The sequence below is a fragment of the Mustelus asterias genome, chromosome 9 (assembly GCF_964213995.1).
Source record: "Mustelus asterias chromosome 9, sMusAst1.hap1.1, whole genome shotgun sequence".
NCBI classification, from domain to species: domain Eukaryota; kingdom Metazoa; phylum Chordata; class Chondrichthyes; order Carcharhiniformes; family Triakidae; genus Mustelus; species Mustelus asterias.
Window position 1 is genome coordinate 21,893,934 of NC_135809.1, and position 13,383 is coordinate 21,907,316.

The following is a 13,383-nucleotide window of genomic DNA, read 5'->3' on the forward strand; positions in this document are numbered from 1 at the left end:
TGATGTTATGAAAGTGGGAGCAGGCAGTTTAGTGATGGAGCAGATATGTGGTCAGAAGCCCATCGCAAGGTGACATGCAACATGACAGTGCTGCAAACGGTCTGATTCATCGTCAGATAGTTGCCAGGGAGAATAGAGTTAGTGGTTAGGGAACGGAGTTTGTGACGAGCATTGAAAGCAGTGGTTTCAAACTTTCCAGTAATATCAACTCAAGTGAAGTATTAAAGGTGGCAGATTCCACAGTAGCATGACCAAGATCAATCTGAGGTTTTCTGTGCACTCGAGTAGAATTGTTAAAATGTATATGGAAAGTCCACAGCCTTTGTCAAAAGCCTTGTCATTAAGTGTTTCTTTTAAACTTAGAGCTGTTGTTTAACATGCGTTAAATGTTGCAGTCTGAACAGGCAGAGATTTCACCATGCGTTAACAACTTAATTTATATAGCACCTTTAACGTAATGAAAATATCCCAAGGTGATTCACATGGGTATTATAAAACAAAATATCACACTGAATCACATAAAGTAAAGTTTATTTATTAGTATCACAAGTAGGCTTACATTATCACTGCGAAAATCCTCTAGTCGCTACAGTCCGGTGCTTGTTCAGCTACACGGAGGGAGAATTTAGCATGGCCAATTCACTTAACCTGCACATTTTTGGACTGTGGGAGGAAACCGGAGCACCCGGAGGAAACCCACGCAGACACAGGGAGAAGGTGTAAACTTCACAGACAGTGAGCCAAGCCGGGAACCAAACCCAGGTCCCTGGCGCTGTGAGGCAGCAGTGCTAACGACTGTGCCACCATGCCGCCAAGGAGATAATAGGTGTAATCTAGCATTCGCCATGGGTGCTGATTCCGTACTGGCCGCTAAATCACATCAGCAGCCAAACAACGGGATTTGCGCTGGCAATATCTCAGTTTGAGATCTTCCCCGCGCCTCCCGCCAGTAACATAATCAGCCTCATACCCAGAAAGGGCAAGAACCTGATTCCCGTACATCTTAATAAATTATAATCTAATTACTGGATTTGATGTCGTAGCATCCACCCACGTTTTTCTTTTCCCCCCCTCCTGCGGGATGATGTCACACAGCTGTGGTGACAATGCCAGAGCCCGGAGGTGCCTATCGCCTCCGAGAGACAACAGACATGCCTGGGCAATGCCAGGGGGCATTGGCAGGGAGTTAGCCTCACTCATTGGGAGGGGTTTCCCTTCTGCATGTCGGGGGAAGGAGGTTCCCCTTATCTGGGAGGGAATGGGTGGGTGTGTATGGGTGGGAGGAATGTCCCACTTACCCACTGACGGTGGGGGGGTCCTAATGTCTGTGGAAGGGGGTTCATGTCCGGGCGGGGAGGGTCCCAATGTCCGTTCAAAGGGGGGGGGAAGCGGCCTTAAATTTAACTTTAAATTTGTGATCGGGGCATTCTTTAAAAAGGGCACGCCAACCTCAGCTTCCCAGTGCTGCTGACGTTTTTGGGCCCCGCCCCTCCAGCTGGCTGTGTGATTCTCGCCAGCACTCTGAAATTGCATAAAGCGCTGTTAATTCAGCTGAGAAACCATCCCCCCCCCTTTCCAAATCCCCATCCCCCCCATGTGGGGTACCCCAGCTAAAGGACGGGCAAACTACACAAAGGCCGTAGACATCGGCAGGACCGGGTAAATCCCACCAGTGGCAAATGGCGAGCTACCTAAACTGCTGGAAAACACCCGCCGTGAAGCGGGGGGGAGGTTTGGATAATGCCACCCTATGTTTTTATCAGTTGTTACTAACTTTACCTTTGCATGGTTAATGCGAGTACAGAGCTCCTTTGATGCAAAGCCACCAAATATCAAACTGTGTATGGCTCCAATTCTAGCACAAGCCAACATCGTGTATATCGCTTGTGGGATCATTGGCATGTAGATGGCAATACGATCACCCTTCTTGACTCCATGTTTAACAAAGACAGCAGCCAACCGTGAAACCTAGAAAAACATGGAGATCTTTTAAAAAGTGAGTGCCAGCTATTACTTTCAGAATAAAATGGGAAGTTGTGTTGCTGGAAGAAAACGTCATTAATTGTTCATTCTTACTATTTCCAGTACACCACCAATCAAATCAATACTCACGAAACATACAAACATTCATCAAATGTACAAAATTGAACAAATAAATCTGTTTAATTTATTTCCAACTGTATACCATTTCAGGAGGCTTTCATGTTCCAGGACAGCAAATCTGGGAAATCTTTAAATGTTATCCTTTGAAAAATGAAGGACATGCATACATTTTTCAAATTAGGAACTTACAGTGTAAAATTACAGCTCAAACCACGCTTTGCATAGAGATTAATCTCAGTTGAATCCTGCTCTGTGATTCAATTTGTGTCAGGGCTTCATCTCACTCGGGTATCAGGGTATCAAAACAGACATTATTCTCTCCTGAGTTAGGACGTCTTATTGAAGTTGGACAAGACATTGGTAATGCCACACTTGGAATATTGTGTACAGTTCTGGTCACCCTATTATAGAAAGGATATCATTAAACTAGAAAGAGTGCAGAAAAGATTTACTAGGATGCTACCAGGATTTGATGGTTTGAGTTATGAGAGGCTGGATAGACTGGGACTCGTTTCCCTGGAGCGTTTGAGGCTTAGAGGTGATCTTATAGAACTCTATAACATAATGAGGGGCATAGATAAGGTAGATAGTCAGTATCTTTTCCCAAGGGTAGGGGAGTCTAAAACAAGAGGGCATAGGTTTAAGGTGAGAGGGAAGAGATACAAAAGGGTCCAGAGGGGCAATTTTTTCATTCAGAGGGTGGTGAGTGTCTGGAACGAGCTGCCAGAGATAGTAGTAGAGGCGGGTACAATTTTGTCTTTTAAAAAGCATTTAGATAGTTACATGGGTAAGATGGGCATAAGAGGGATATGGGCCAAACGTGGGAAATGGGATGAGCTTAGTGGTAAAATTGGGTGGAATGGACAAGTTAGGCTGAAGGGCCTGTTTCCATGCTGTAGACCTCGATGACTCTAAGTAAAGAATGCCTGGTCCTGGCTTGTGGTGGGGGCTTCCAGGAGAAAAGTTACACAATGTGGTAGAACTTCTCAATTTATTTCCACAGATTAAGATTCCATTAAAGAAAATTGCATTTAAATGTTGCTCGTGACCAGAGGGACTAACTGAGGCAAGTATATGGATACATGCGAGGGGAAAACTAGATAAGCAAATGGAAGGAGAAAGGATAGAAGCAAATGTTGTTTAGCATAGATGAAAAGCAGGCATGTGTGGAGCATAAACACTGACACATGTTTGCTGGCCTGAACGTTGTGTCCCTATGTTGTAATTAATCTTCTAATTATAATACCCTAGAATTAGATGTTGCAAAGTGGATCTGAAAAAGTGTAATCGTGCAAGTAGGTTGGTCTGAAACAGGAATTAGACCTACCCCAAACCTGTCCAATTCTTATTATAGCAGAGACAGGACAAGGGACAAGCGACCAATTCCATTCACAAGAGGTACACTGCAAACTTTGGAATCAGCTTCAGTTTATGGAAGGTGGAAGATGAAAGGCTGGGACTGTTCTGGAATATTCAAAGTTGAAAGTAACAAATGCATGGATGAGTTACTTCTGAGCTAATATCCTACTCACAGGGTCTATAGAGTTGTTGCAATATTGACATATCTTAAGGGGATTTTTAAAAACTCATTCTTGGGTGTCGCTATCTAGGCCAGCATTTATTGCCCATCTCTGGCTGCCCTGGAGACGTTGGTGGTGAGCTGTCTTCTTGAACCAGATGCAGATTAGGTGGATTAGCCATGTTAAATTGCCCCTTAGTGTCCCGAGATGTGTAGGTTAAGGGGATTAGCAGGGTAAATACATGGGGTTACAGGGATAGGGCCTGGGTGGGATGCTCTGTCAGAGAGTCGGTGCAGACTTGAAGGGCCAAATGGCCTCCTTCAGCACTGTAGGGATTCTATGATCCACTGCAGCCCATGTGGTGTAGGTACACCCAAATTGCTGTTAGGGAGGATGCTCCAGGACTTTGACCCAGCAACAAGTGAAGGAACGGCAATATGTTTCCAAGTCAGGGTGGTGTGTGCCTTGAAGGGGAACTTCCAAGTGGTGGTGCCCGCATTTGTCTGTTGCCCATGTCCTTCTAGACAGTAGAGCTCGTGGTTTTGGAAGAGGCTGTCTGAGGAGGCTTGATGAGTTCATGCAGTGCACCCTGTAGATGGTACACACTGCTGCCACTGTGCATCAGTGGTGGAGGGGGTGAATCTTTGTAGATGGGGTGCCAATCAAGCGGGTTGCTTTGCCTTGGATGGTGTCAAGCTTCTTGAGTGTTGTTGGGGCTGTACCCATCCAGGCAACTGGAGAGTTTTCCATCACACTCCCGACTTGTGCCTTGTCGATGATGAACAGGCTTTGGGAGGTGAATTACTCACCACAGGATTTCTAACCTCTGACTTGTTCTTGTAGCCACAATAGTTGTATGGCCAGTCCAATTCAGTTTCCAGTTTCAGGATATGACAGATTCTGCTAGGATCTTTGACTTGGAAGGTGGTGAAAAGGGGCATATTATGGGGTGGAATTTTATGGTCGCATTGCAGTGGGCAGGGCCGGAAAATGCGACGAGCCATTCAAACATCCATTGACCTCAGCGTGACTGGAAGATCCTGCTGGCAGGAAGAGATTTAAAATTTTGCGCATGGTAATTTACAATATCCGCAAGTGCTCCATTTTGTTTTAAAACATTTCACACCTAAAATGACTGTTTCTCTACATAATAGCAACATTAAAAATGGATTGAGGTAAATTCCTGTTCGAGGTAGCAGTTGAGATTTCAGGAATTTGTATTTTTTATTTTTATGTAATGGACCAAAAGACAATGTGGCAGTGTGACAAGCCGAGAATTGAGTGAGTGATGAAAAATAGCTGAACAGTTAAGTACGAGCTAATTAATATTAACCATGATAATTCAAAGCTCTGTTGGACAACCTTCATTAGTAGATGGCACAAATCAGAAAACCTCACGCACCCAGTTGACATCCTGGTCAATTTTCCACTGCATTACTGCTTGGGTGTGGGGCTAAATCAGACTGAAAGCACAGACATTCACAAACCCTATTTAAATGGAAATAAGTTACTGCACTAAATCTCACAACATCACACATGCCACCCATTTCGTTACTCTTTTCATAGAATCATAGAATCCTACAGTGCAGAAGGAGACCATTCGGCCCACCGAGTCTGCACTGACCACAATTTCACCCAGGCCCTATCCCCATAACCCCATGCATTTACACTAGCTAGTCCCCCTGACACCAAGGGTAATTTAACATGGCCAATCCACCTAACCTGCACATCGTTTTATCTAAAACCCAATGTCCATTATAAGATGGGTACAATTCAGAAATCTCTCTTAAAGCAACATTGATGTAATTTTACTGATTACTAAAGACTTGTTTTCTTTTTCAGTGATCATGTCTTGGGCATATATTTATTTCTCCCTACCAATGTGTCTCTCTGGGGAAGCCTTTAGCTGTTAAGGCACACCCCGGGACTCTTGGTAACTGCTATCTCAGTACAAGTCAGAACTACTAAAGTTGGAAGGATAAGAATCGTTTTAGCTGTCTTCGTAATGCTACAGGAATTGGGTGAGTTTGACACAAACCTGAGGCTGCAACACCTCAGGTCAATGCTCACAATAGTCAATAATGAAGAACACATGTTGACAGGGCATTCACTGCCTTATGCATTTAATGTGGAGATACCGGCATTGGACTGGGGTAAGCACAGTAAGAAGTCTCACAACACCAGGTTAAAGTCATAGAGTCATAGAAGTTTACAGCATGGAAACAGGCCCTTTGGTCCAACTTGTCTATGCCGCCCTTTTTTTTTAAACCCCTAAGCTAATCCCAATTGCCCGCATTTGGCCCATATCCCTCTATACCCATGTAACTATCTAAATGCCTTTTAAAAGACAAAATTGTACCCGCCTCTACCGCTTCCTCTGGCAGCTTGTTCCAGACACTCACCACCCTCTGTGAAAAAATTGCCCCTCTGGACAATTTTTGTATCTCTCCCCCCTCACCTTAAACCTATGCCCTCTACTTTTAGACTCCCCTGCCTTTGGGAAAAGATACTGACTAACTAGCTGATCTGTGCCTCTCATTATTTTATAGACCTCTATATCACCCCTCAGCCTCCTACGCTCCAGAGAAAAAAGTCCCAGACTATCCAGCCTCTCCTTATAACTCAATCCATCAAGTCCTGGTAGCATCCTAAGTAAATCTTTCCTGCACTCTTTCTAATTTAATAATATCCTTTCTATAATAGGGTGACCAGAATTGCACACAGTATTCCAAGTCTGGCCTTACCAATGTCTTGTACAACTTCAACAAGACGTTCCAACTCCTGTATTCAATGTTCTGACCGATGAAACCAAGCATGCCAAATGCTTTCTTCACCGCTCTGTCCACCTGTGACGCCACTTTCAAGGAGCTATGAAGATGTACCCCTAGATCTCTTTGTTCTGTAACTCTCCCCAACACCCTACCATTAACTGAGTAAGTCTTGCCCTGGTTCAATCTACCAAAATGCATCACCTCACATTTGTCTAAATTAAACTCCATCTGTCATTCGTCAGCCCACTGGCCCAATTGATCAAGATCCCGTTGCAGTTGGAGATAGCTTTCTTCACTGTCCACTATGCCACCAATCTTAGTGTCAGCTGCAAACTTACTAACCATGCCTCCTATATTCTCATCCAAATCATTAATATAAATGACAAATAACACTGGACTCAGCACTGATCCCCGAGGCACACTGCTGGTCACAGGCCTCCAGTTTGAAAAACACCTCTCTCCAACAGGTTTATTTGGTAGCACAAGCCACTAGCTTTCAGAGCGCTGCCCCTTCATCAGGTGAGTGGGATTTCTGTTCACAAACAGGGCATATAAAGACACAAACTCAATTTACAAAATAATGGTTGGAATGTGAGTCTTTACAGTTAATCAAGTCTTAAAGGTACAGACAATGTGAGTGGAGAGAGGGTTAAGCACAGGTTAAAGAGATGTGTATTGCCTCCAGCCAGGACAATTAATGAGATTTTGCAAGCCCAGGCAAGTTGTGGGGGTTACAGATAGTGTGACATGAACCCAAGATCCCGGTTGAGGCCGTCCTCACGTGTGCAGAACTTGGCTATCTGTTTCTGCTCATGCAGACGCTATGACAACAGATGAATGAACACCGCTCGACAATCACCAGGCAGGAGTGTTCTCTTCCTGTTGGGGAACACTTCAGCAGTCACGGGCATTCAGCCTCTGATCTTCGAGTAAGCATTCACCAAGGCAGCCTTCACAACACATGACAACGCAGAATCGCTGAGCAGAAACTGATAGCCAAATTCCGCACACATGAGGACGGCCTCAACCGGGATCTTGGGTTCATGTCACACTATCTGCAAACCCCACAACTTGCCTGGGCTTGCAAAATCTCACTAACTGTCCTGGCTGGAGACAATACACATCTCTTTAACCTGTGCTTAACCCTCTCTCCACTCACATTGTCTGTACCTTTAAGACTTGATTACCTGTAAAGACTTGCATTGCAACCAGTATTTTGTAAATTGAGTTTGTGTCTTTATATGCCCTGTTTGTGAACGGAACTCCCACTCACCTGATGAAGGAGCAGCGCTCTGAAAGCTCGTGGCTTGTGCTACCAATAAACCTGTTGAACTTTAACCTGGTGTTGTGAGACTTCTTACTGTGCTTATGCATTTAACACAGGAGACTAGCCTCTCGCTTCACTGCACAGGCAGTAAATAAGCTATGCCATATGCTGCAAGGCGGTACGGTGGCACAGTGGTTAGCACTGCTGCCTCACAGTGCCATGGACCCAGGTTCGATTCCCGGCTTGGGTCACTGTCTGTGTGGAGCTTGCACATTCTCCCCATGTCTGCATGGGTTTCCTCCGGGTGCTCCGGTTTCCTCCCACAGTCCAAAGATGTGCGGATTAGGTGGATTGGCCATGTTAAATAGCCCTTTAGTGTCAGGGAGACTAGCTGGGGTAAATGCATGGGGTTATGAGGATAGGCCCTGGGTGGGATTGTGGTCGGTGCAGACTTGATGGGCTGAATGGCCTCCTTCTGCACTGCAGGATTCTATGATCCCATGACCATTTACAAACACTTTTATATGAGTGTTCATTTTTTAGTATGAAGGATAATATACCATTATCTTTTATGAATGGCATGCATACATACAAAGAAAAGAATTAGGAGCAGAGTAGGCCACTCGGCCCCTCAAACCTACTTCAGCATTCAACTAGTTCATGGCTGGTCTGATTGTAATCTCAGATTCCTGCCTAGCCCCAATAATATTTCACCTCTCTTGTTAATTAAGAAACTGCATCCTTCTAAGTAACATAGATGGCACCCAAGTGACTCCAGTGCCAGAATTCTACTGCCCTGCCGACCACGGGAATCGGAGCAGGCAAGGGGCAAACAATGGGAAGGTCCATTGACCAGGAGCGGGATTTTCCGATCTCGGATCGAGCAAGGCCATAAAATCCCACCCTATGTCAGCCCAAACTTACACATCATAAAGAGATAGTGTTTGTGTTTTTTTCAGCACTTTAAATTTAATATAGTTAATGGTGAATATGGAATGTCTGATAATTAATTGACGTTGTAAAAGATTAACATGCTGCTCTGTTCAATACAGCTGACACTCGCATTTGAATTTATGTCCTTGTGTGGGGCGAAAAGTAGGGAGTTTATCTTATTTCCAGGTGGTTTTGCTCCCTCAATTTTCACATGGTTGATGTATCCACAAAACTATCGCATTTGATTTGATTTAGTCACATGCATTAGTATACAGTGAAAAGTATTGTTTTTTGCGAGCTAAGACAGACAAAGCACACCGTACATGGAGAAGGAAAGTCGAGTGCAGAATGTAGTGTTACAGTCATAGCTAGGGCGTAGAGAAAACACAACTTAATGCGAGGTAGGTCCATTCAAAAGTCAGATGGCAGCAGGGAAGAAGCTGTTTTTGAGTCGGTTGGTACATGACCTCAGACTTCTGTATCTTTTTCCCAACAGAAGAAGGTGGAAGAGAGAATTTCCGGGGTGCGTGGGGTTCTGGAGTATGCTGGCTGCATTTCCGAGGCAGCAGGAAGTATAGGCAGTGTCAATGGATGGGAGGCCAGTTTGAGTGGTGGACTCTGCTTCATTCATGACCCTTTGTAGTTTCTTGAGGTCTTGGACAGAGCAGGAGCCATACCAAGCTGTGATACAACCAGAAAGGATGCTTTCTATGGTGCATCTGTAGAAGTTGGTGAGAGTCGTAGCTGACATGCCAAATTTCCTTAGTTTTCTGAGAAAGTAGAGGCGTTGATGGGCTTTCTTAACTATAGTGTCGGCATGGGGGGACCAGGACTGGTTGTTGGTGATCTGGACACCTAAAGACTTGAAGCTCTCAACCACTTCTACTTCGTCCCCATTGATGTAGACAGGGGCATGTCCTCCACTACGCTTCCTGAAGTTGATGACAATCTTCTTCGTTTTGTTGACATTGAGGGAGAGATTATTGTTGCCGCACCAGTTCACCAGATTCTCCATCTCATTCCTGTACTCTGTCTCGTCATTATTTGAGCTCTGACCCACAATGGTGGTGTCATCAGCAAAGTTGAAAATCCAGTTGGAGGGGAATTTGGCCGCACAGTCGGAGGTGGATAAGGAGTATAGTAGGGGGCTGAGGACACAACCTTGCAGAGCACCAGTGTTGAGGATGATCGTGGAGGAGGTGTTGTTGTTGCCTATGCTTACTGACATGGTCTGTGAGTTAGGAACTCGAGGATCCAGTTGCAGAGAGAGGAACTGAGCCCGAGGCTGAGCTGTAGTCTATGAATAGGTGTCTGACATAGGTGTCTTTGTTATCTAGGTGTTCCAGGGTTAAGTGTAGGGCCAGGGAGATGGCATCTGCTGTGGACCTGTTGCTGTGATAGGCAAACTGTAGTGGATCCAGGCAGCCTGGCAGGCAGGAATTGATTTGTGTCATGAGTCAGAGCCAGCGGATGATAGTCATGAAGGCTCACTGCCTCGCTTTTCTTAGGTATCGGGATGGTGGTCATCTCCTTGAAGCAGGTAGGGACCTCAGATTGGTGGAAAGACAGGTTGAAGATGTCTGCGGATATCGCTGCCGGCTGGTCTGCAGAGGACCTGAGTGCTCATCCAGGTACCCCATCCGGGCCAATTGCTTTCTGTGGGTTGCCTTTTGAGAAGCTGCCCTGACGTCGGCAATGGTGACCTTGGATACAGGTTCGTCCGAGGCTTCCGGGATGGAGGGCGTGCTCTTGCATTTACCCCGCAGAACCATACAAGTGCATTACTGTTGGCTACTATGTGCTCTACTCCTCTAGCACTGCACTATTTAAATAGAATCATAGAATCCGTACAGCGCAGAAGGAGGCCATTCGGCCCATCGAGCCTGCTCCAACAACAATCCCACCCAAACCTTATCCCCGTAACCCCACACATTTACCATGGCTAGTCCCCATGACACTAAGGGGCAATTTAGCTTGGCCAATCCACCTAACCTGCACATCTTTGGGCTGTGGGAGGAAACCAGAGCACCCGGAGGGCCTCCGGGTCAGACACGGGGAGAATGTGCAAACTCCACACAGACAGTCACCCGAGGCTGGGATCAAGCCCGGGCCCCTGGCGCTATGAGGCAGCAATGCTAACCACGCCCATTAGCAAACTTCTCCCCCATCTCCAAGCCTCAGTGCTAGGTCCAAGATAGCCCAGGATCACAGCTTCAAAGAGAGATAATGTAAAATCAGGCACAGAACCCAACGCAGGTGTCAGGGTGGAAACTTGCTTTTCAAGTGACTGTAGCAACAACTGCTAGGTTGAAATAATGTATAGAGCTAAAATGCAGATGTGCATGTCAGCCAAGACAAAATCCAAATGTTGGTGGACAGGAGACTTGTAACTTTGACCATCTTCTAATACTCTTATCCTTGCGATTGTCAGGAAGGGGACAATGTTTGCGTATACTATGACTAGTTTTTGGATCACTATGACAATATACATAGTTTCACTCTTTAGAAGCTCTTATCACCATTTAATTAATTGCTGTATATAACGATGGCACTATTCTCAGCTAAGAATAAGTAAATAGTCCAAATCCCACTGATTAGTTAAACCTCATTTTTTTGTATTTAAATAAGTAGCTTTATTTTATAACTTTATATTTTCAATGCTAAAATCCAATCATTTCGTTATAGAAGCTACAAGATAAAACATAACATTGAGAGACTAAGAAAATAGGAGCAGGAGGAGGCCATTCAGCCCATTGAGCCTGCTCCACCATTCATTATGATCATGGTGGTCATCCAACTCAATAGCCTGATCCCGATTTCCCTCATATCCTTTGATTCCCTTTGGCTCAAATGCTATATCTAACTGCTTCTTGAAAACATGCAACGTTATTGAACTAACATCTAACCGTCTTTTGTAGATTCAGTTTAAGGAGGAGGGTTATGCATTTTCAATAATTTCACATAAATTCAATTTCTCAATGACCGATTGGCTCCACCTACGAAATCAAACAACTTGCATTGATGTAGCACCCTTAACATAGCAGAAACTGTCAAGTTGTCTCACAGGAGATTAATCAAAATTCAACAATGTATTGAATGTATTCAAGAGGTTCGAAAGGCCAAATGGCCTCCTCCCGCTCCTATCTTCTATGTTTCTAACACAAAGCCAATGGAGACTCACAATTTCATTTTCATTACTTACAAGTGTTAGCTTGTTATAGCTATAACCAGGAACATAAGAGAAACACACTGCCATTCAAGAGCCACTGTTCAATGTCTTCCAGCAGAGATTCCAATGGGGTAGGAGCATGAAAAGATAAGCCAGCCAGAGTACAGAATTACAGTAATGAACTACCATTCCCATTAACCAATATCATTGCCGCTCTCATCTTGCCGGTGAACAGACACAGAGGGGACACAATGATAGCAAATTAAGGCAAAGTACTCTCTTCTTCGATCGAGTAGCTCATCTTCACGAGTCCAATTCTTCTTCACATCTAGTCATTATATCTACATGGCATTCCTGTCTAACATTCCCTTTCTAAAGTAGCAGCAATTGGTATGCTCAACTCAGGATCTTTAAATCTTTCAGGAAATGGCACAGAGACTAATGGCCTTCTTTGGCGTAGTACTAGTGTGAAGACTGTCTTGAAGGACCTCTGCAGTGAACACAAGAATACAATGAATCTGTAGCCACAAAGAACATTAAGCATAGTTTACTGAGAATTCTGAGTTACCTGTTCCAAAGCTTCCTTGTAGGTAATGGTTTGTTTGGTGTCAGTAACAGGACTGTCATGAATGATGGCAATTTGATCTCCCAATCCATTCTCAACATGACGGTCCAGTGCATTATAGCACACATTAAGTTCACCACCAACAAACCTGAAAAATACAGCAGAAATGCAAGCTTTTTTCCTCCACTGTCTAATTACTTAAATTAAACTGCTTATTATAACTCTCAGTAGATGTTACTCTGTAACCTTGTCAGTAGATGGCCCTACAGCAACAGGGATCTTGGGGATTGCTGCAGTATCTGCTTGTCTTGTACATTCATCCATCGTCATTGGAATGGAATGGATGAAGACCCAGAGACATCTTCATCAATCCCACCAACTCCTGTTATTAACCTGATGGTGGACACATCCTCTTGCTTGGTGAATGCTGTAGTAGATCACTGGACGGCAATAAGATTAAGTCATGCATTACCCAATATCCCAATGTAATGAATCACAGAATCAAAGCAATGTTACAGCACAGAATTCGGCCAATCAATTCTGCGCCAGATCTCTGAATAAGCAGTTCACCCAGTGACATTTCCCCGCTTTCTTCCTGTAACCCTGCACATTCGTCCTTCTCAGATAGTAATCCAATTCCCTCTTGCGGCACATTCCACATCCTAATCACTCTCTGCATGAAAATGTTTCTCCTCATGATTCACGACCACCTCGTCACAGGCAATTAAGGATGGACAAAACTGCTGGCCTAGCCAGCAGCACCCACATTCTGTGAGAATAATCAAATTATGCCAATTACCCTAAATCTGAGCCCTCATAGTCTCAATCCTTCCACCTGCAGGGACAATTTCTCCTTATCTATTCTGTCCAGACCCCGCACGATTTCGAATAACAACCAAATCTCTCAACCTTCTGTTCACCAAGAAAAACAGTGCCAACTTTTCCAATCTATCTTCAGAACTGAAGTTACTCATCCCTGGAACTATTCCTGTGAATCTTTTCTGCGCTCTCTCTAATGACTTCACATCTTTCCTAGAGTGTGTTGCCCAGAACAG

The 13,383-nt window shown here is 44.6% G+C and overlaps 1 protein-coding gene across 2 annotated transcripts in view; it reads right to left on the reverse strand.

The window, feature by feature from the left end:
- The window catches only part of acss3 (acyl-CoA synthetase short chain family member 3), a 68,068-nt gene that overhangs the window by 41,236 nt on the left and 13,449 nt on the right, over positions 1-13,383 (reverse strand). Inside the window, exons 2-3 of one of the 2 annotated variants that reach the window (XM_078219788.1) lie at positions 12,332-12,476; positions 1,780-1,968 (exon numbers count right to left, since the gene is read on the reverse strand). In XM_078219788.1, the coding sequence (XP_078075914.1) occupies positions 1,780-1,968; positions 12,332-12,476 (334 nt within the window). The remainder of the gene's footprint in view (positions 1-1,779; positions 1,969-12,331; positions 12,477-13,383) is intronic. The other variant, XM_078219789.1, reaches the window with a different exon arrangement.